The following is a 23,224-nucleotide window of genomic DNA, read 5'->3' as shown; positions in this document are numbered from 1 at the left end:
CTTTTTAATAAACAAAACCATTACAATGGCCTTATAAATTATAAACATGTCTTAAGTTATAGTTTACTAATTAAAGAAAAAAAGCAAAGTAGCAACAAGGACACAGGAAAGAATTGAAGTCTTACTCTTTTCTAAGAAATAATATATGAAATTATTCCACAGAAGTTTATCCTATCATTTTGATTGGTCAAAAAAAAATAAAAGGGAACATAAAATTATATTATTAAATATTTGAGGTTATGTAATTTAAAGTTGAAAATTTTAAAAAATTGACTTTATGAAAATGATAAATTTTGAATAATTTTAATTTAATATGTCATCTTAGTAGAAGCATGTTAAGTGATAAAGAATATAAAATATTTGATCCTCATAGTATGATACTAAGTAAAATATATTCAGTACATTGAAATTTATATTCATTGTGAATTATAAAAGAACAGATATCTCATATAAAGTGAGACCTTTAAAAAAAAGCTCTGATTTCCTTATGCCTATTTCCTGTATTGTTCAATGAATGCTTTTGGGCTTATGAGTACCCACAATCATTTTTCATACGGTATAGTATGTTACTCTTACTCAGATTTTCTTATATAGTGATGTTTTGTCACACTGCTCAAATTCAACTGTGCCATAAATGATGATACTAAAAGATTCAATAAATCATATTTGTTTTACCAGAAAACCACCACATCATCACTTTAATTGGATAATGTCAATTCACAACATGAAACTGCTTTATAGAATTTGATCCCAGCAGATGCCCTACAAATACATTCAAATTTCTAATTTGGTATATGAGAAATAGAAGTAACCCATAATAAATTGACTAACACTTGGTTTCATACCTAGTCAAATTTTCATGTATTTACAGTAGAGTTGGGCATCATTATAAAATTTAAAACTATTTTTCATAGTCTTTAAACCATGGTTCCATCTTTTTTTTATTGTCCTTTCATAGAAATTCTAAAAAGTTTTGCTTATATATTCTTGCTAAATTTCTGTCTTACACTCAATGCAATATGGCCTCTAGATCCACCATTCTATTGACATTGCTGTATCAAAATTGACAAACAAAAATGACTTAGGTCATTGAATGAAAAATGCAGTTCCTATTTACTTAACCATTAAACGCTATTGACAACTCTTTCATTCTTTCACTTAAAACTCTCTAACATTATTTCCATGGTACTATAATTCTCTAGTTTATATTCTAGCACTATGGACACTTTGTGTTTTTCTTAGTTTCTTTTTCCTTTTCTCAAGCTTTAAATGTTGTTTGTTATTTCCAGAATCCACTTCTCCCTTTATACATTTTCCCAGGGGCTAATCTTAAATCTTCTAGCACTTTAATTAAAATGATCAGGGTGATGATTTCTAAGTAAATGTCTTTAGTGTATGTCTCTTTTTAACTTTAAACCTGTGTAGTAGTTTTTTCCCCCACAAATGTTTCTATCTCAGAGTGATTAAATTATTCATTTCATATTTTCTTTTTTCCTTTTAATTTTTAATGTTTATTTTTTAGGAAGAGAGAGAGACAGAATATGAGCGGGGGAAAGGCAGAGAGAGGGAGAGAGAGAGAATCCCAAGCAGGCTCCGTGCTCTGAGCTGTCAGCACAGAGCCCGACACAAGGCTAGATTTCACAAACCATGCACGATCATGACCTGAGCTGAAGTCAGACGCTTAACTCAGCCACCCAGGTACCCCTTCATTTCATATTTTCTATAAAACTGAATCCCAACACAGAATGTGAAGCTAATAGGCTATTCTGTGGGATGCCATTATATTTTCTTTGCAGTTGATAATTTACTTGCCAAGATTCAGATTTTGTTCTCAAATCTCTTTGTGCATGTTGCATTTATTATCACCACATAATTTAATTCAAGTTTATGTAAGATAAAGAAATATGAGTACAAGGAGAGTTTATTCCTGCAACAATGAAGTTTAATGCTTTAGAAATTCTAAATTAAGGTGAGTTGCTAAATAATTGTGTCAACTATGGTACCAGTATGGCAACAGAGTAAGACTGAAGAAAATAAGGAGTTAAAAGATATTTTGATTTGTTTATAGTGCACATTAAATAAACAAGTCTGGAAGTCGTGGATAATTTATTTTAAGTATAGACTTCATAAGGAAAGATGACCAATAACTTCAGTGGGTAAACAAATAGGCCTGGACCTGTAGTACAATATTGGTGAATTTCACATACAGTGAGATAATGTTACTTAATATATGATGTTTAGACTGTCTCAGTGTTTATGTATATCTTAATGTGTACTTTCCCACTTTAATCAAATAACTGACAACAAACCAGTTCTGAAGTTTCAGATAAGAGAATTTCAACTACATATTAAAGTATTTGTAAAACAACTCTACCTGGATATACTCTGGGTGCTTCAAATATAATGTGTCTGAAAATTGAACATAGCATCTTCCATTCCCCTAAGAATGCTTCCAACTTTTGTGAATTTTATTCCCTTCCTGTCTTCTGTCTTGCCATACTTTGTGAATGACCACATCAACCTAATTGCCCAGGACAGAAGTTTAAATTTCATTTTAAAACTTCTCTCACTTTCTTCCAAAACTCCCCCTCTAAAGTCAACTCCTAAGTAGCACTAGATTATCTAACCTCTACTTTATCTAACTAACATCGTTTCTATTTGCTTGCTGCATGTTTAAACTCCCTTTATTCTTCTAGTATCCTAAACACTCCCTAACAAATGCATACATACCAATTCATTCTTCCTTGTGTAATCCTGGTGATATTTCTAATCTGCTACTCTGATAAAAAACTGTTAAGGAGTATCATCCCAACTATAAAGTCCTAATCATGTCTCTGCTTTATTTTTCACCCTTACCTATCAAAATTTCCCTTTCACTCCGTGTTTCTTTATTCTAATGTCTCTCATAACATACTATTTATTATATTTATTGTATTCCACAACTCATCTTATTAAAATTGCTTATTTAGTTATCTATTTCCTTCTTTTGAATTTAAGCTCATTATTGATAGGCTTACTTCTTTTTCTATCTCTCCAGAGCCTAAAGGTCCCTGGAACATATTAGATATAAATGATTATAAGAGATAAGTTTGCCTAAATAAGGTACTAAATTAAAAGAGTATCTCAAAGAAGAGAATAGTATAGTCATAGCCGGAAATTCTATTATTAGGCATAAATACTTCATTCCATATTCTCATCACTGATCAAAACTGAGGACAAACAACCTTGACTAAACATTTATTCAATAATTTACTGGAAAAGTTTCACGATATTTTTCATGGAAGAACTAAGGAGAGATGAGAATTATTGATGACATGAAAAAAGAAGGCATCATACAGTTCTCCAAACAGTTAGGAACTATGTTTTTCCATCTTAGACTATATGTTTCTAAGAATATATCCCATACCTCCCGATTGTGACTGTGGAGAGACAGAGAGTAGCATCCTATTAAGAAGACAACATCTAGGTATTCCAGACAGTGACCATCAGACAGGCAGGCCTTGGGAGGATGTGTGTGTGCGTGTGTGTGCGTGTATGTGTGTGTTGCACAAAGTATGCCTGGAGAATCCAAAACTTTTTTGTGGATTTGGAATACCAATGCCATGAGCTCTACACTCGTGTGGAATTAGGAGTGGCTACCATCTGAGAACAGTTCTCTCCGTAGATGCTAACGTTAACTGAATGATTTGGACTTTGGATTTTGGAAAATGTATTTGCTGAAGCAGGAATGGCAGTTAGTATCTCTTAGAATTAAGATGTGAAGGTGAGAGAAAAACAGCACACTTGAGGGCAAGTGAGACTGGTTGGTTACTAGAACAATAACCTCCCTATGGGTAGCTGAGTTTATTACCACGGATGTTGTATTCAGTGCCTGCTTTTAACTTTATAATCCCTCCACCCCCTCAGAATGTCCCCAACCTTTAATTCAGAAAGTTATATATGTATTCTAGGAAGTCCTTAGGGACAGTGTGACACAGGCATAGTGTGGCCTGCTCCACTCTACCTCTTGACTGTAGTTGTAAGGAGAGAGAGAAGCATCGTCCAAGAATCATGTCCAGGAGTCCCAGACAGTCACTAGCATGCAGTACAATGTGCACTCATTCCCGGGGGCGGGGGGGGGGGGGCGGGGGGAGGAGGGAGAAAGCATCTGGTCCCATAAAACATGTTGCTCCTAAGCTTCCAAATACTATTCAGGAGATTTAAAACCACACTTCCCTCACTAAGCTCTGAGCTCACAGTGTACAGGTGAATTTAATTTAAGTTTATATATAAAAATATCATAATTTGTTATTTTTCATGTAGACACAATTCACTTTTTGATTCTACCTAAAAGTCTATATTTGAAGCCATTTTTAAAAACATCTTTACTATGAGTAAACCCATTTCCCATAAAAATGCATAAGCTATTCTTGACATAGATGTGGACTCCCAACAACTTGACAGTTTTACTATAATGAGCCTTAATAGCTACCTGCAACTGTCGCTACATTTACCACTATGCAAATGAATTTCTGTAGAGTCCTTTCCATGCTGTTACGTTTAGGCAAAAATTATCCACATAAGAAAATAATATTATATTATATGAATACTGGAGAAACATTTTGATTCTCAATTTCACAAATAAATCTTTGGTTAGCAATTAAAAAAGACAATGTCAAAGTAGTATTATATATTAGCACAGGGGAAAGGCAAGCACATTGGCAATCCTTGGGTATACAAAATGCAGTTAAAACCGCTAATATCTAAAATGTATATAAAATACTACATTGTGTTTGACTCTACCTAAGAAATAGTATGGCTTCATAAAGGTCATGGTCAGGACAGTTGCATTTCAGGACAGAAAATAGATTTCTCATATCAGTAGAACATATTTCTATCATTTTTGTTTTAGTACAACTGTTCTGGGGATGCAAGTCATTTAATAAAACCTATAATCAGTTTTGCTTTTACCATTTTAATGTGAAGATTAATGTCTTACCAACTTACATAAGTTAAAGTAATAGCCTCTTGTAAAATAATTTCGATTAAAAAATATGCTGAAAATGTAAGCAGATTAGTTGAAACTGAAAGCATTAATTTGAAACTTAGTTTTCAAAAGATTGTTATAAATTTAATATAGGTTGCAAAACTGAGGCAGCTAAAATGTTGGGTTTTTTAAAACTCACTCTCTGTGAGTTCAAGAGATATGATGGGAATTTATTAAAAAGGGGGTAATGGGCAATGTAAGTCAATAAGCATTTAGGGCTGACATAATCAGCTTAGGTACAGAGGTTAGCTTCAACAAGTACAATTAGGTGGATAAGACACAGTGTCTAGGTAGCAAGTTCAGGCAATGAAAAGAGGTTGGATCAATTGGGAGCAATACAAAAGGAAACCATACAAAAGCAAAACAATTGGGAGCACTATAAACACCAGGCAGCAGGAAGTGCGGACAGGAGCTTGGAAGGAGCCAAAGAGCTAGTCTTTTTTAAAGTGGATCATGGACTAAGTAGGGTATCCAGTGAGCTTGCTTTTTCATTGAGAGGATTTGCCAGTTAGAAGTCCAGTTGTTGAACCAAGGCAGTGAGGCAGGGGGATGTGCTGTTTCATGCATGAACATTAGAATCTTTCTTCTAGGTCACTGAATCTGACTTCCTAGATGACTGTTCAGTTCTGAGAGTAGTTGCTGGTTATAGAAATTGAATATGGAAGAGAATAGGAGAACCTATTTGGAGAAGACTGAAAGCTAAATGTAAGTCCTGTCTTTAAAACTCCTTCACGCAATATATATACCTCTCAAAGAACCTATACTTTCTCCCTATATTACCAATAAACATATTGAAGAATAAAATACAATTTGTATTCAATGAGAGAATTAAAATAGTCTTAGAGATAATCAGTACAAAAAAGATGGAAACAATATTAAACAGAAATTATGATTAGTTCAATGGCATGTGATGAGATCTATATTTTAAAATCTAAAATATATTTTAAATGCTGCGAAGATACTAAAGATATAGAAAATATACTCCATAAAAATGTTAGAAAGAAATTTATAAAAAATAAAATGCAGCCATTAAAACCAGAATCCAAAAAAAGAAAATATTAGTAAAATATGTAAACAACATATTCAAAATATTACCACAAAATGATATAATTGATAAAAATAATTAGGTCAATTAAAAGTAAGATTTTAGGAGATTAAAAAAGGAGAAAAGTCTGTTACATTACTAGTTTTTGTTTGTTTGTTTGTTTGTTTTTGCCCAGAGCTCCCAGGCTCAAGTAGATTCCAAGCTCATGTTCTCAAGTATTGAAGGCTCAGGACAGGTGCTAGTATGCAAGACGCATCTATGAATAAATAAAAGGATCTTGCTCTAGGAATTTGGCTTAGTGAGCAATGTTGCCTTTGTGTGAAAAAACAAAAAACAAACAAACAAAAAAAAAACCTTTTCCTCTGTACCAATGCAGAGGATGCTGGGTGGGAGAGGGGGACACAAACCATAGAGCTGGCAGATGGTGGGGTATATTTCAGTCATATTTGACACCTCAGAACAAATTGCACAGCTTTTTGCTGCTAACTCTAAAGCAAACCCTGGGCCTCAACTGATGATATAAGTGAGCCTTAAGCCTTTATCTAATTTTATTTGTGAGAGAAAATAAATAGCTTATTGGAAAGCTTCCCTGATAACAAATTTCACTCCCAAGGACAGTGGCTTAGGTAGGCAAATAAGCAGCGGGTGTGTGTGTGTGTGTGTGTGTGTGTGTGTGTTGGGGGGACGAGAATGAGAAATGGAGACTGACACACAGTGGGAAAAAAGGGCATCAGTGAATATAAATTCAATCCATTTTGATCGACTAATAATAACATAGCAAACTGGATGGCTAAATATAAGATTTTGTATGTCTGTTCTTTTTTTTTTTTCCAGATTTGAACATCTGAGTAACATGAGGGGTCCTTTTTGTTTCTTTATCCCCCAAATTTAGTGTCTGACACATCATGTGTTAATGCTTGATGACAAGTACTAAAAGAAATATGAGAAATAGATGATAGATGATGATAGATAGATAGATAGATAGATAGATATAGTGAAGCTTGCGCCTTCTTCTCGGGGTGGGGAAAAAGGTTCAAGTCATACTTTGATTATTGATTATGGAATTCTATTTGAAATGATTCATAATTCCTTTAAAAAGAAGTTAATTCATGCTAAATGGTGTCTTGAAGTTCTAGTTTGTGGAAAAAAAATACATTTTCATTTAAACTGTTGTAGGACCAGTTTGGAGTAAAAATGGATAACAGTTCTGGAACTCTGTAATGCAATCTGTATAGGCCTTAATTACATTTTTTCCAACTCATTTTATTCCCTCATTCAACAAACTTTTACTGAGGTTTTATTGAGTCACATGCTACATTGACTCAAGGAACTCAATCTTGTGAGTGTGAAAAACACAATAATATATTCAACACAGTGTTTATAACACAATTTGTGCACAGCATGCTATGTGAGCCTAGAGAATAAGAAGCTAACTTATCTGGGGGGCAAAGGGAATCTGGGAAAGAAGGACCAAAGAAACTGACACTCAAGTGGAGTGTGACACGGTACTAGTTATTCAAGTAAAGAAAAATACGAGGAAGAAAGCATTCAGGATAACAAAACATGATCACACAAACTCAGAGATGATTGTAACTAAGTCAATTAGAATGGATGGTCCAGAGGAGTGCTGGACCGGATGGTCCTGAGTAGAGAGGCTGACATCTAGTTCACCATAGATTTCCCACGACACTCTCAGGGTTTTCATGCTTATTCTGAGAATAATTGAGATTCCATAACAGGTTTTAAAATAAGGGAGCATCTTAAAAGGTCTGCATTTTAAAAATGTATTCCTGGCAGCAGTGGAAACAATGCCTAGGAGGAACGGGAAATTGGGCAAAGAGACATTAATTTATAACAGCAAGTCAGCAATTCAGCTTATGGACTACTAGGGCTAGAACTATATAGAGTGTACAGACAGAAAAAAAAAAACTTAGAAAGAAAATAATTAAGGAAATAGAGCCAAAATGGTTCATTGATTGATTTGATGTGGGCATGACACTCTGGCTTCTGATTCAGATAACAAGATTGTGTTTTGCTGCTGCTGCTGTTGCTGCTGCTTCTTCTTATTTTTCTTCTTCTTCTTTTTCTTCTTCTCTTTTTCTTCTTCTTTTAATTGCATTCACAGAGCTTAGAAACACAAGACAAAGACCAGGTTTCAGTGGGACCAATAATGAAAGATCTTGACTTTGAGTTTTGAGTTCAAAACACTTGGCAGATATTCAGGTTGAGATGCCCTATGGGCAGTTTGATATGCTGTTCAACTCATAAAAGAATTTGGAGATACATCTATATCTGTATCTATATAATTAGACTTAATGAAAGAGAGAGAGAGCGATGGTTGTCGAAGTGGTGAATGAGTTCCCTTTCTGTCATCCAATGTGAATCCTTTTGTTACCTGGCTGCAGTTACTTTCCATGTTCAGATTTATTCTATATTCCAAATCATTCATCTTTAAAATAACAAATATAGCAATGCTTGTAACTAGCAGACTAGAGATGGTGGGTAAGAGATAGTGTTGGAATTGTTTAAACCTCCCAATTGTATAGAATGCACAATAATCTGCACCTGTATAGGCCTCGGATTTCAGCTCCAGAACCCATGAACCAGCCATCAACCAGTGACCAAACCTAATTCCAGAGTATGGCTGTTACATTGGCCTGATTCCTGCTGCCAACAATATGAGCATGACTGGTGGTCCTCTGACAGCCCCACTGACTATTGAGTCCACCCTAACTTAACCTGTCTGATGGCTTTGCTCATTGTTGATCTTCAGTCCATCAGCCTGATTCCCTTGATTCTGGGATTGGTGTTATCAGAACAGGTAACAAGTGTCTCATCATACATTCATTTTGAGTCCTGGATGTATAACAGATGCTCCAACTATGTAAGCAATATCTTATCAAATATACTGAATATTAAATTAATTATTTATAATCAGAATGGCTTTGGTGTGCTTAACTAACATTCACTTCTTCTCCAGCCTTTGATGTACATGAGAACCAATTAATTTATCTGTCAAGTTGAATTTCAGTAGTTTTAACTGAGAACTTCCTTCCTCAAACTTTCTAGAAATCTCTATCACATAGCTAATAACTTGATTGCAAGTCATCAAGTATATTCTGTTACAGCTAAATAGTTAAGAAGGCTTAACCAAGTCATTTAACAAAAAGAAATGTAGGAGAGCACCAGAATTGAAGAAAAAAAGTAAAAGGAATAATTAACATGGAGAAAGAAAAATGGGAGACACACATATACACAAATGGTGTCCACAATGAAATTGAGAGGGAAAAGATCAAAGGAAAAAGGAATTAAAGAATAAGAACAAGAGGTAAGAGAAGTACAAGGGGCATATAGGAGATGACAAAAAGAAGAGACAAAATCTGCATATTTAAAGCTGAACACTCGGTTTGATTTTAAACAGCAGAAACAACAATCCTGATCTGACAGATTAAAAATGAACTGGGTCAGCATTCCCCAGTAGATATTCCCATCTATTTTATCTTCAAAGATAGTTTCAAACATTTTGCTTGGGGAAAAATCATCCGTTCCAATTTTAGTTCCCATTTTTGGAACATGTTATCTCAGAACATTTGAAATGGAATTGCTTCCCTTACTATTTTTATTTTCTTATTTGTCAATCATGAAATGGCATATGCAATCTCTCACAACCATTTTTCAGGAAAACATTTACATCAATGATTATTATGACAAATACTCAAGAAAGTAAACGACCTAGATCTTCTCCTTTCTCCACTCTGTTTAAAACAAAATTCAATACAGATGATTCTGTTATGGGAAGATACCTTTATGCTCAATATCACTTAGGATAACACATTCCTACAGTAGACATAGGAATTAGCATTTTCTCAGTACAGCATGGCATAAATGTTGCTCTCCCTTTGGATGAACTCAGTTGTCCTCTCTGATGCTGGGATTCATTCCTGGACTGCCATAACCCTTTATCATTTGCACATGGTCACGTGAAACTTCTCTACGAATCACATAGACTTTCTCACCAAGTGGCACGGACCGGGGCACGTACACATTGGAAGAGTGTGATGTTCCCTGGTTTTCTATTGAATAATTATATTCTTTAGTACATGTAGAAGCACTTGAGTGAATAATCATGCAGAACTCTTTAAAAATAAAGCAGAATCTGGAAGGGTGATGTGAAATTTTTCTAATTGCTCTTTGGTGATTTGGAAATATGATACAAACATGACTACTAGAAAGATGTGCAGAAGGAAGAGCTATTTATTTACTCTCCTTCCCACTTCCAGATTCTCAATTAAGAGTATATCCAGATACAGATTGTGTTTACGCCATTCTGCCCAAGATGTTATATATGGATAGTGATTTATTAATTAAACCCATTCCTTAATCCATGCCAATATTATCATATACATATATTTCCTGCAACGATTAAAAATAAACATAATACATTTGAGAACTTTAACATACAAAGATGTTATAAGAATTTATATTGGTTATTTGCTATTTCTTGTCCACTAGTGCTATTTTACAGTTCCTGAAAGAATACTATGTACTTTGCATTTTTTTTTGAGTTATCCCTCCCCCTACTGACATTACTTTTACAAAAATGGTTTATTGACTAGAGGGCCAATTGTTCAGGAAATATAGTAAACTCTGAGTATAAGCAGCATTAGAACAAACAGAAAAAATGTTATTATAATTATTCTGAAAGATGATATCACAGTTTGAGTATTGGTGGACTCCGAAGATATTCTCTTGAGCCTCTGAGGTTCAGAGATGCCAATGGACAGAAGAAACAATGTAAATCCAAAACCTACTGTTACTGTACATTCCCAAAACAGCGAAAACGAACTAAAACAAAGTTTGAGTTACTTAAATACTTAACAAAAATTTATTGCAAGAGATATATTTCACTGAATTTACAGTTTCAAGGAACATGGTACAAAACGTAGTGCCATCAGCTTTGTCTAAACATTAAATAGGTGCAAATACACAAAGATTTAAAAAAAACCAAGGAGCATACTTTACAACATAAATTACAGTACTATAAATATATCTTATGTACATTATACATACTCTTAAGACACCATTTTAATGTACAGCGTATATTGTATTGGTTTTCAAACTATTCAGTGCCTTAATAATATTATATATCAGAAACTTAATAATTTATTTGCATCATTACACTTACAGTAAATGATTTCCTATCAATGAGGCCATAGTTTGGCTAGTTTATTTCCACCATTTCAATAGGCAATTATCCACTTAGATGAGCGTTGACGCAGATAGCAATAGGTTTCACGTGAACATTTTCTCTCCCTTTCATGGCGAGGACTAGAACAGGGGTTGCAGTGGGATGACAGTAGGGTGTGGGGCAAGCAGTGAAGGGAAGAGGGCATGGGGTAAAGGTGGGAAAGCCAGATGGCTAGGATGAAGAACGGACGCTGGAATGATTGGCATCTGAGGAGGAGCCACAAAAGTTGGCTGGTTCCCAGGACAAAGCCTTGGTCCGACCGGTCCCACTGAGATCTGAGGTAACGCTGTTCTGGTGAGAGCTGGGGCGTGGGAAAGAAACTGTTGGTGGGGCTGAAGCACTTTGAAGGTTCCTGCGGCCGCAGCGGCGGCGGCTGCGGCGGCGGCCGCCGCGTGCTGCTGCAGAACCGCGTGGTGCAGAGTGGTTACAGAGGTAGAACAGAAGGGCTGCTGCAGAGGCAGAGGCTGCAGAGGCTGCAGAGGCGGGCTGGGCGGGGGGAGGGCGGCCGGAGCAAAAGTAAACTTGACCTTGTTGGCCAGCATGTTGGGCGGGAGGATGTGCTGGTAGACCTCACAAGGCAGATTTCTGAATTTATCGTGGTTTTCTATGGGGATCAGCAGCGCCTGATCCGGCAGAGCTAATGGAGCCAGGATTTGCTCCGTCGTTACGAAGGTGTGACCGCTGACATGTGCTTCCTTGAACGGTAATGGTGGCTGTGTGTTAAGGATTCCCGAATTGAAACGCAGCCACTCGGTCGAGGCCTCGTTCACCTTTCCTTGTGGAAGGGCCTCTGCCAGTTCGTAATGGCAGAGGTACGATTTCGGTTGCGACTGTCTGAAGTTCCTGTCAGTATTAGGCACCTTGAAAGGAATTTGCTTTTCATGAATATTTATACCCTCACCTCTTTCTTTCTGTTGCAGCAAGGTATTGCCAATTTCTTCTTTTGTTGCGGCACTGGCTACGTGGTAGACAGAGGTGGCGCGTGGGTGGGAGATGTCCCTCGAGTCCCCAGAAGGTGTCTCCAGCACTGATTGCGCAGCCTCACCACAGGCTTCAGGAGGAAGGGGACCGCCCAGGGGCAAAGTCGCCTGGTTTTCTTCTCCCTCTGCTTCTTCTGAGTTCTTCTCAGCATTTGCAACTTCTTGTGGTTTTATGTCCCCTGTTTTGTCTTCACTTACTAACTCCTCCTGGTGACATAAGGAAGAATTGCCCTTCTTGGGATGATCTGTGTTCTCTTTGAGTTCCAAAGCTTCAAACCCGATGTGGAATCTTCTTTTTCTCCTCCGTTTCCTTTTAGGCTTGCAGGGAGCGGAAGCACGTGGGGGCCTCAAGAATTCTTCTGGTAAATAATTCTGTCGATTTAAACTTTCATCCGAAGAATAAGAATATGAATGTTGTCTACGTTTTCGATGGAATCTTTCTGATTCATTAATGAGAGAATTATAACCTCTTTTAACAGCCTGGTTCTGGCTCAGGCAGCTCATGTCGTTTTGAAGAACTAGGCATCTGTGATCCTGACTACAGCCGGATATTTTGGCTTTCCAACTACAGTAAGTTCTGGAGTAAGTTAAATTATGTTTTCTAGACTGTATCACTGTTGGATTGGATTGTTCACTGAAAACAACTGAGCTCTTTGTGCAGTGGTTTTTAGAACTGTTAGCGTCATTGCTATCATTTTCAGTGTTTTGAGCTTTACACATTTCTTCATTTTCACTTAAGTATATGGTTGATGGTTTGGGCCTTTTATCAGGTAATTGTTGTGAGTCTAATAATTGCCCTGCAGCTAAATACTGCTTTTCTGAAATTGTTTCCAGGAGATTCTTCCTAGTTATATCAGTGTAACTGTTTTCCGTTTCCATTTGGAAGTGAATTTCCGACTCTTTGGTTTTCTCCCCATGATGGTGCTGACATAACTTTTTTCTTCTTTTCTTCCTTCTACTTTTATGGAACCAGTGTTCATGAGTATCTTTCAATCTTATTTTGTGATATTTCTCATCTAGAGTGCCCTGTTTCATTTGACATTTAGTAAAATTGTATTTTTTTGTGTTTCTGATCCTACAGGAAATATTTTTATACCTCTGACCCATATTCCCATTTTTTCCAGAATTACAGGTATTGGAAAGAGTACCACCAACCAAAAGAGGAATGACCTGGGTGCATTGATTTCTGCTGCCTCCAGTGCCATAATCAGTGAGTCCTACAATAGGTGTGTCCTTGCATTCTGAAACTGGTCTCTTGAAAATGTCTTCTCCCTTCTGCTGAGAAGAAAGACCATTTATGGGCAGTTTATTCTTATCTAGATTGTTGTTTAATTTAGTGGACTTGAAGTCAAAACAGAGAGGGTTACAGCTATAGGAAATTGATGGCTGAGTCGATGTATAAATCAGCATTTCTGATGGCCACTGAAGAATTGTGGTTCCATCTTTGTTAAGTACGGGTACAAATGGTTCACATGGTCTTTTATATAAATCTTTTTTTTTATGGAAGGTTATATTTTCCTCTTCAGAATTTGAAGGGGCCAACATCTCAGGACCATAATTTTTATTGTCAGCTTCAACTATAGATGTATCATGGTCCTTAACATTTTCCTCTGTGATAGCTTGCAAAGATATGCATTCATTAGCTATATCGAGAACTGTGGATTTATTTCCTAACAATTCGGAACTGTTATCACTCATAGGTATGCCTTCATTAATAATAACATCGCCCAGTGGTATTTGATCTGCTAATGGGATTGAATTTTGGCAATTATCTGCATCCGAAGATAAAGGGAGTTGAAACTGGCAAAATGAAGGTAATAAAAATGTATCTTTTTCACTAGAAACTTCTTTCATCTCTTGAGTTTGAGCAGTTTCTTTCTCAGTGCACATTCCTTCTGGTGGATGAAAAGAGTTAGCTTTCTCCTCAGAACTCAAAAGCACATCTGTTGGTGAAGATAGTTGAAGATGACAAGTACCAGGGACAAATCTACTTTTTCTGCTAAATCCTTTTTCCACAGAGGCATCATCATTGTATTCAGAGAAGGCTGCAGCTGAGGACTCCAGCTTCACTGCTGCTTTCTTTGGAAATGCAAAAGAAAAGCCAATTTTGTGTCTGTGAATTCCTTGGGCTTGATCCCCAAGTTGGTTATTTTTTGCTGTATAATTATTTGCACTTTCTGGATCTTCAGCAACAGTGGTAACATCTTTAGTATTCTCTTCACTATGAATCAAAGTATATTTGAAATCTTCCTGGTTATTAACTGAATCCACAGCAACTCTTTGGGAAATTTCATTACAATTTTCTTTCACAGTAACAGTTGTTGACTTGAACATGGGGCCACTTCCAGGAGCACTAGAAACAGAAAAGTACATATTAGATAGGACACTTCTGAAGAAAAATATTCAAACACCCCATTTCAGACACATCATTATAAGATTTCTTTTTCAACTTTTAAGATCTGTATAGGAGAATTACTTTCATTTTGTAAGGTTCTCTTTCATAGTGCTACAGTTGCATTTAGTTACTGATTATTGTTTGGGACAACTTGGAGAAGCTGTCTCGAAGTTATTTCTATAACTATTAACAGCAATGTCAAGGACATTCCTATGTTCTCAACCAGTGCTTCCTGACCAAGGTTCTTTATCCCATGGCCTCTTCAGTGATATTTTGGAATATTGTAGAATCTCTAAAGTTATCTAAATTTACAAATACTTAACATCGTTAATACTACATGGAGAATATGAAGACAGCTTTAAAAAATTATAACTTCAGAAGGGCTGGGAATTCGGTTCAACAATTCAATTCAATCAATGTTCACTAAGAGTCTACACCAGGCCAAGTAGAGTCCTGCCATGCAAAATTAACTGAGATAATACTGGCTTTAGAATTTTATTTAGAATTGCTATTCTTAATATTTAAAAAAATTACCCTGAAGTTGTAAATAATATAATATAATAGTAAGTGTAGGACAAAAGACTATTTACTTAAGATGCAATTTCTATTTATTTGGCATTGTAGGACACCATAAATAGTGAGTTTTTCATAAAAGAACTGTACTGTGTGGCATATAAACAAGGAGTTACCTAAATATCATCTTTACCCAAAGAGAGTCATGCTGTGCAGAATTTTCCATTCTATTAAATTTAGTTTCTTAGAAGTTCCAAGTGTCCCCCAATATTTTTAGTTGAATGTTTTCTTTATTGAATCTCTAACACAATGGATTGTTTCACTGCACATCTTTAGAGGCCTCAAATTAATAGGAAAAGTGTGTGTGTGTGCGTGTGTGTGTAATGCGAAATAAGTACTATTACTGAGGAAAGTAATTTCGATAAGAAGTTTTGCTCTTTTTTTATGCATATCTTATTATTAACTCTAGTTCTCTAAATGTTTCAGAATTTACATTTGCAAATGCTACTTCTAGGACATTTAATTGCATGGGCCCTATGGTTCTCTATAACATTAACTTGAAGTTCTATAATTTTTCACTTACTGCCACACAGAGAAAAAATATCTGTTGGTATGACTGAATAGCAGTTATATTGGTCTTTGATAGTTCCCTAGAGGATTAAAAATACATTAAATTTTATTTTGAGTTTTTCAAATTTGACATTCCAAAGAATGTTATGATATACCAATATATTCCCCAACACTATATTCAGCATAAAATAGAATTGCTATGAAACAGTTTTGTTTTAAACAAAAAAAGAGGGGCCTATTTGTTTTGGGGTGGAGGGAGAGAACACTCTAAAAAGTTGTCTTCTTTTTATGACAGTTCCCTGTCCTGTATTGTAAATTCTGAATTATAACATTATAACTACACACTGGAGAAGCAGGTCAAAGTGTAAGAGCTTTGAACTTCTAACAGTTATTACTGTTTATTCACAATGAAACTAATTTTGACCTGCCTCTGCAGTTCACAGGGCCTTCATGATCTTTATTTTTTTTAAATAAAAGATACTTTCAAATAAAAGTCCTCCAAATTTTCAATTATAAATAATTTTCTCTTAAAACTCCTTTTATAATAAAGGTCATGAGATGGTGCTTTGTTCTCTTCTTCAATCAAATATTTTGAATTTCCACCAAGAAACAGAAGAGGTTTCAACTAAGTGTAAATAGCAGAGCAATGTGAAATTAATTTTCTTGAAAACTAAAATTATAGGAATGTTGCCTTTTTATTGAAATGTATATTAAACAGGTGTTTGCATAAAATTCAAATTCAAGTTACTGTTTACAGCCCACAGAAAGCCATGAAAATGTGAGTGCCTTATTCTGGGTACAGAAATAAATAGATTTGCGCCCTTTATTTCTATGTCTTTTTTTTTTTTCCTTTGGTCATCATGTTTTAAGAAAAGTTAAGCTTTTATTGCACACTCACCACACAGTTTCCTTTCTTAGCTCGGCCAGCTTGTGCAGGCGTTGGAGTGCCTTTTCCTGTTTTCTTTCATCTTTCCTGGATTTAGATGCTACATTTCGAGCAAATTCCCTTTGTTTCAGTTCTTTGAGCCTCTATTAAGAAATATGGAAATGGTTAATAGTATTTGGCTCTATGGCAATGTTAAAGTTACTATTGTTACTGTTGGAATTTTCCAGTATATTATTTTTTACCTCATCTAAGGAAAAGACATTTGTGACAACTCATTTCTAGCAAAAATATTTTTTGTATCTTTGGCCTGTGAAAATACCAAAGAATATTATTACATTATATCAAAGATATATCTAAGCCTTATATAAATTAGAATTGAAAATTTTCATTTTTCTTACTATTTTCTGCTAAGGTGCCTAATTCTGTGCCTAATTCACATCAAGTACTAGAGTCTTGTAAACTCCTAATTTTCAAACAAATTTAACTAGATTGTATATTTCAGTTATATATAATAAGTATCATCATTTTGATGTGCTATATATTAGAAAAGTATCTGGTCCTTTCCATATTTTCTAAGAATAAATGTTTTATGTTAATCCATAAGGCAAATAATCTCTACTAATATGCTTTAAAACAATCCCTCCCCTCAAATATCAGGCCTATTTCCCAAATAATTCAAGATTTGGGAAGAAAATAAATAGTGCTCTTTTCGAAATTCTTTTTACATCGGGCATATTTTCATCTGTATTAAAGGGGGTCAGTTTTTGGATTGAAAAGTTTTGGTCGGGAAAAGCATGTCAACTTGAATAGAATCAATAAATAGCCATGTATGTGGCATGATTTAAGAGACACCAAAGTGGTCCTTTGCCCCAAATATTTTCACTATAGTCTTCCACAGAGACAGTGTATGGTTATTAAAAATAATTAAAGTACTGGGGCGCCTGGGTGGCTCAATTGGGTAAGCATCCAGCTCTTGATTTAAGCTCAGGTTATGACCTCATGGTTTGTGGGTTAGAGCTCCATGTCAGGCACTGCACTGACAGCACAGAACCTGCCTGGGATTCTCTATCTCCCTCTCTCTCTCTCTGCCCCTCCCCTGCTCTCTCTCTCTCAAAAATAAATAAATAAACATTTTTAAAAAATAATTAAATTACTATTTTTTCTGGGGCACCTGGGTGGCTCAGTTGGTTAAGTGTCTGACTTCGGCTCAGGTCATGATCTCACAGTTCCTGCGTTCAAGGCCTGCATCGGGCTCCATGTTGTGGGGAGGCAGCTTGGGATTGTCTCTCTCTCTCTCTCTCTGTCTCTCTCTCTCTCTGTCTCTCTCTCTCAATAAATACACTTAAATTTTTATAAAGTACTATTTTTTCTTATGAATGCTCATGGTGTTATGCATTGTGATATGTCAGAGTCTTCCAGTAGGGCACTAAGAGAATAAAATATACACTAATCACATTTTTATTAAGTGATTGAATAAAATCTTAATAAATGCCTTATACATGTACATTGACATATTCCAGGGGCTTGGAACAATGCTTGGTATATACAATACCTGCTCAATAAATATTTGTTAATTTATATGTGAATCAGATTCTCCAAAGTAAGAATTTTCCTACCTCAAAAAAAGTTAGTCATACTGATGAAATAATGTTGGATCCCAAACGATCTTGCATTATGCCTACTTAATTTCACCTACATGGTATGATAGCTTAAGCTTCAGATAGTCTCTACTATTTTAGCTGATGAGATTTATATGAGGTGTGTATATATACATATATATATATAAGATTATTCCAGAATAATTCTTTTGAAATAATGTAGATGATATTTTTGAGAATGCTTCTTTGACTGACATATCTGTGAAGAAAACTATTTAGAGTTAAATTTAGATAAAAGGTAGATCATGTCATAAACATCTAAATTATACAAGTATTTTAAAGAAAATAAAACTTTCATATCATTGTTTTGGTGCGACTATTAAAAGTAGCTACATTTTTATAATATGCATTACATTATTATTGATCATAAAAAAAGATCTAGAATTAGAGTATAATAGGCCGAGGAAGTTTTAGCTCTAAGTTTTAGGTATTTATATTCTTGGACATCTCTATTTCCTAAAACTTTGAAGTCATATCAAGACTTAATCAATAGACAATTATTGAGCAGTAAAAACAGCCATTCTGTTTAAAGGCTAGGGTTTTTTAAAAAGATTAAAGAAAATGTTTTTACCTTTCTCTGGTTTATGTCTGTATGTCTGTAACTGTGTGGGTAAGTGTATTTGAGTGTATGTGTATTTGGATTTTTCAGAAAAAAGAACACAGATAGGAAAAGATAACAGCAGTTATTGGTTGAGTTATTTTATTGTGCAATATAAGGGCGGAACTGGGGTGCCCAAAAAATCCCAAGAAGGTTACCTGAGAAAAGTGACATCTGATGTGGGTCTTCAAGGATATAAAAAAGCATGAAGAAGAAGGGATAGATGTTGGAGGTAAGAGAATATTTCAGGAAAGTTTTGTGTAAATGTAGAAATAGGAGCATGCATAGTCTAAAAATGAAATGCAGGTAGAGACAAGTATGGTTAGAGCAGATTGTATGTGTGGAAATGATGAGAAATGATGAATTACAAGGTCTAACCAAACCAAACCTGCCTATCATATTGTGAAATGTGATTGGAGGAAACACTGAAGGATTTTAAACAATGCAGTGTTACAATGGAATTTTCATTTTTTCAAGAATCATTTGGCATCAGTATGCATGAGATTTTGCCATGGAACAAGATTAAAGAGAAAGACATGCGTAAGTAGGATATTACAATGGTCTAGGTAAGAAACATTAAGAGTCTTTCCTAAGGCAGTTGCAGTAGGGAGGAAAAAGTCGAATTGGTGACTTATTCGATGTGCAGAATTGAGTGGCCTAAAAGGATATGCATTACCTTTACTGAAAATACTACCTGCCATTGTAAGAAAGAGGCATTCAATCAAGAGGGTTTGGGTGCTAGGAGGTGGATGCTAACAGAATTTGAAAGAAAATAAAAGTCAAGTTCTCTAAAATAAACATTTAAAAGAATCAAAGTGCCAAAGAAAGCAAAAAAATGTTGAAATACCAATGTAAGAACTAATGTCCAAATAATTTTTTAATTATTTATAAATAATGGTATTTTAACAAATAGGGCTAATTTTATGTCCTACCAGATCCCTTGGGAAACTAGAGACAATAAACAAGAAAGTTAGACTTGACCATTTTTAACAAAATCTTTAGGATATAAATTAATTTCTATTATACACATTATATATATATGTGTGTGTGTGTATATATATATATATATATATATATTAGAAAGCTAAGTTAAAAGTACAGTGCTTCTACAAAAAACAAAGCTCTTCTAAAGCAAGTATATGAAATGTCAAGAATTTCACTATACTGTTTCAAATTAGCCATTATGATTTGAATTAACTTGTTTCCATTGGCATAGTTAAATATCAAGGAGTCCATCAATTATCAAATGCCAGTACTGTTATATTTTCTGTGAATAACTGAGTGATTGACATGGCTGGAATCAGACTTCGGATGTGCATTTAGAGAACTGTGTATATTTACAATGTAAATGTTGCTTTAATCTTGTAGAGGTTGTTAAGAAGCACCACGCTACATTCAAGTGTTCCTACTGATGTCACTCTCCCTCTATGTACACATAATTCTCGCAGTGACACACTTCCTGATATCAAGGTATCAGGAGCTTGATAAGGTAAACGAGCTTGACTAATATTGGTGGTCTCTTTAGCTGCAGAGCTTATAGGCCTGGCCAAATACTTTGGTTAGTTTAAGCTGGAATTTATCAGCCGTTATATCCTTTCTTGTATTTTTCTGCAGCAAAAATGAAGTCCTACATCATATTTTATATCTAGCAGAATAATTTTGAAAGGTAAATAATAGAAACCAAGTAAATTCTTTTGAGAATGCCAAATGAAAAGAAAACTTAAGTTCAAGTTCCACACAAAGAAATGTACAAGATAATACCTGGGAGACTTATGGAAATATCAATGCTATTTCAAAAGCTTTCTGAACAATTTATTGGCAGTCAATTCAAAACAAATTCTTAGTGTTAAATGTCAAGATAGGGACGACAGTCAGCAAGAATTAGAAAATTAGAAGAATGTTAAAAAGAATTTGTGGGAAGATATGGTCTAGCTACAGTATTACAAAACAAATTACAGTATATAATGGCATATTATTCAATTTATATTTTGGAAATATACAAGTAGACAATGGAAAAACAAAAAGAATCAACAGCATTTGGTTATACTATCTCAGAGGGTCTACTCTACCTTTCACTGTTTTACTTCTATTAGTCTATTAAGAACCAAAATGTCACAATCACATAGGTCATTGATCCTCAGATATGGTCACAGGAAACTCATGTAGTTGGATGGTTGGGAAAGTTATGATGATCCTGATCTCAACTTAGTGATGATGTTTTCAGAGACTGGCAAAGCCTTAAACAATGTGAGAAAGCTTGATAGAGAAAGAGAGAGAGGGAGAGAGATAACCATTTGGATAACTCATCAGTTTGTGCTTAGCATTTAGGTAAATTAAACTGTTTTATAATTGCAAACCAAACTTTCATGAATATTCTCATATTTTGTACATTTGTCTAATTATATCCAAAAGATACGTTCCCACACAAACAAAACTGCTGGAATAAAAGATATGTATTTGCACTTTTAGAGGTTTTTCAAACTGCTATTATTAACTTTAAACCATATTTGTATTCCTCCCAACAGTATATGAGAGTATATATCATAATCCAATACTGGGTAGCATCATTCTTAATTTGTTTAATTAATAGGCAATATGTGATATATCATTAATGTTTTGCCTATAATTCTTTTATTAAGAATGCTAGAATATTTTTGTATACATATTAGCCACCTATATTTCATTTAGAATTAATATTGTTCCTTAAAATTTATTGAGCAATACTGTGTATGTTCCTTTGTTTAGTTCTGAAAATAAACATATATGCAAGCAAGGCTACCATTATGATCCATATTTAGAGAAGACAAAACTGAAGCTAAGCAGATTTTAGAAACTGGTCCAGAATCACATGAAAGTGGTAGAACCAGGACTGGAATCAGGATTTCTGTGGGGAATAAGTTCTGTGGGGAAATTCCTTGAGCTTGCACCAATGGGTTAACAAGGTTTAGGACTAAAGCTTCTGAGATTAAGTAAACCGGGCGAAACACCCCCAGCATAGAATAAAGGCACAGGAATAGGAAGCCACAGGATGATAGCATCTAAGATTATGTAAACAGGGCAAAAGCACCCCAGCATATTACAAAAGCATAAAGCTGCTTTCACATGGTGGAAGCTTCCAGAATAGGTTAACAGGCAAACAGGGCAATAGACCTCTGCAGCAGGGTGAAATTGCCCAGCGCTAATCAGCAAAAGAAAGGTGCTGCTTTGTTGACCCTGAGGTAGCATCTTGCTCTGTCTTATCCCCTAGGCAAGTTAAGATAAACAGCCTGGTGCCTGCTGTAAACAGCCATCTGTTTTTGGCATCAGGATTTTGTTTTGTATTGACCCAAACCCCTAACACCACATAGCTTCAAAACCCCTTTTTTCTCACATACATGAATTAATAATCACTATTTCATTGTCTCTTTCTGCATTCCATCATGTTTGTAACCCTTCTGATCCTAATAAACATGGAGCAAGGATCCTTACTCAGGGCTCTTGTCTCCTCCCAGATGTTAGCCTCTCTTGTATTCAATTCTGCATCTGCTCTCTTGCTGGACAAGAGAGACCTCCAGACTCAAAGTCTGCGACAGATTTTTTGGAACATTACCTATGATTTATCTCCTATATTTACTTGGCTATATGTTTTTCAAGCTGTCTAACTCTTTGGGTGGGGTTGAGGTGCATATATCCACTTATCTCTCAGAAATTATTAATTGAGTGTACATTATGTGTCAGCTGTTATTCTAAGCATAGTCTATACATATGGGACACAGAAGAATGAAATCCTGTTTGTTTCTTGATGTTTTGACAATACTTGAGAAAGAGAGACATTACAACAATCAAATAAGTTCGCCTTATGCTTTAGTAGAGCATGAAGATCATGGTGGAGGAAAGTTGAACCTCGCCCTGGTGAGGGCGAGGATACCGATATCAAATACAGTGATGAAAGCAGGTTTTCTATTAGGTTAGTTTGCTCTTTCTTTCTTTCTTCCTTCCTTTCTTCCTTCCTTTCTTTCTTTTTAAACTTTTAATGTTTTTATTTAATTTTGAGACAGAGACAGAGCATGAGCAGGGGAGGGGCAGAGAGGAAGACACAGAATCTGAAGCAGGCTCCAGGATCTGAGCTGTCAGCACACAGCCCGACGCGGGGCTCGAACTCACAGACTGTGGGATCATGACCTGAGCTGAAGTCGGATGCCTAACCGACTGAGCCACCAAGGTGCCCCAGGTTGCTATTTCTGTTTAACAATGACCATAAATGTAACAGCTTAAAATGGCACACATTTATCATAGGCCTATGCTTCACACAACCAGTGTTGGCCA

At 35.3% G+C, this 23,224-nt stretch overlaps 1 protein-coding gene across 1 annotated transcript in view; it reads right to left on the bottom strand.

Moving 5' to 3' along the window:
• Positions 1-9,283: 9,283 nt before the first annotated feature.
• Positions 9,284-23,224, bottom strand: part of ZNF804A (zinc finger protein 804A) — a 283,519-nt gene continuing 269,578 nt past the window's right edge. The window contains exons 3-4 of the mRNA XM_027055135.2: positions 16,676-16,806; positions 9,284-14,652 (exon numbers count right to left, since the gene is read on the bottom strand). Coding sequence (XP_026910936.1) covers positions 11,400-14,652; positions 16,676-16,806 — 3,384 coding nt within the window. The 3' untranslated portion in view covers positions 9,284-11,399. The remainder of the gene's footprint in view (positions 14,653-16,675; positions 16,807-23,224) is intronic.

Source organism: Acinonyx jubatus, chromosome C1 (assembly GCF_027475565.1).
Source record: "Acinonyx jubatus isolate Ajub_Pintada_27869175 chromosome C1, VMU_Ajub_asm_v1.0, whole genome shotgun sequence".
NCBI lineage: Eukaryota > Metazoa > Chordata > Mammalia > Carnivora > Felidae > Acinonyx > Acinonyx jubatus.
The sequence above is the reverse complement of the archived record's forward strand: the minus strand, read 5'-3'. Positions and strand labels throughout refer to the sequence as shown.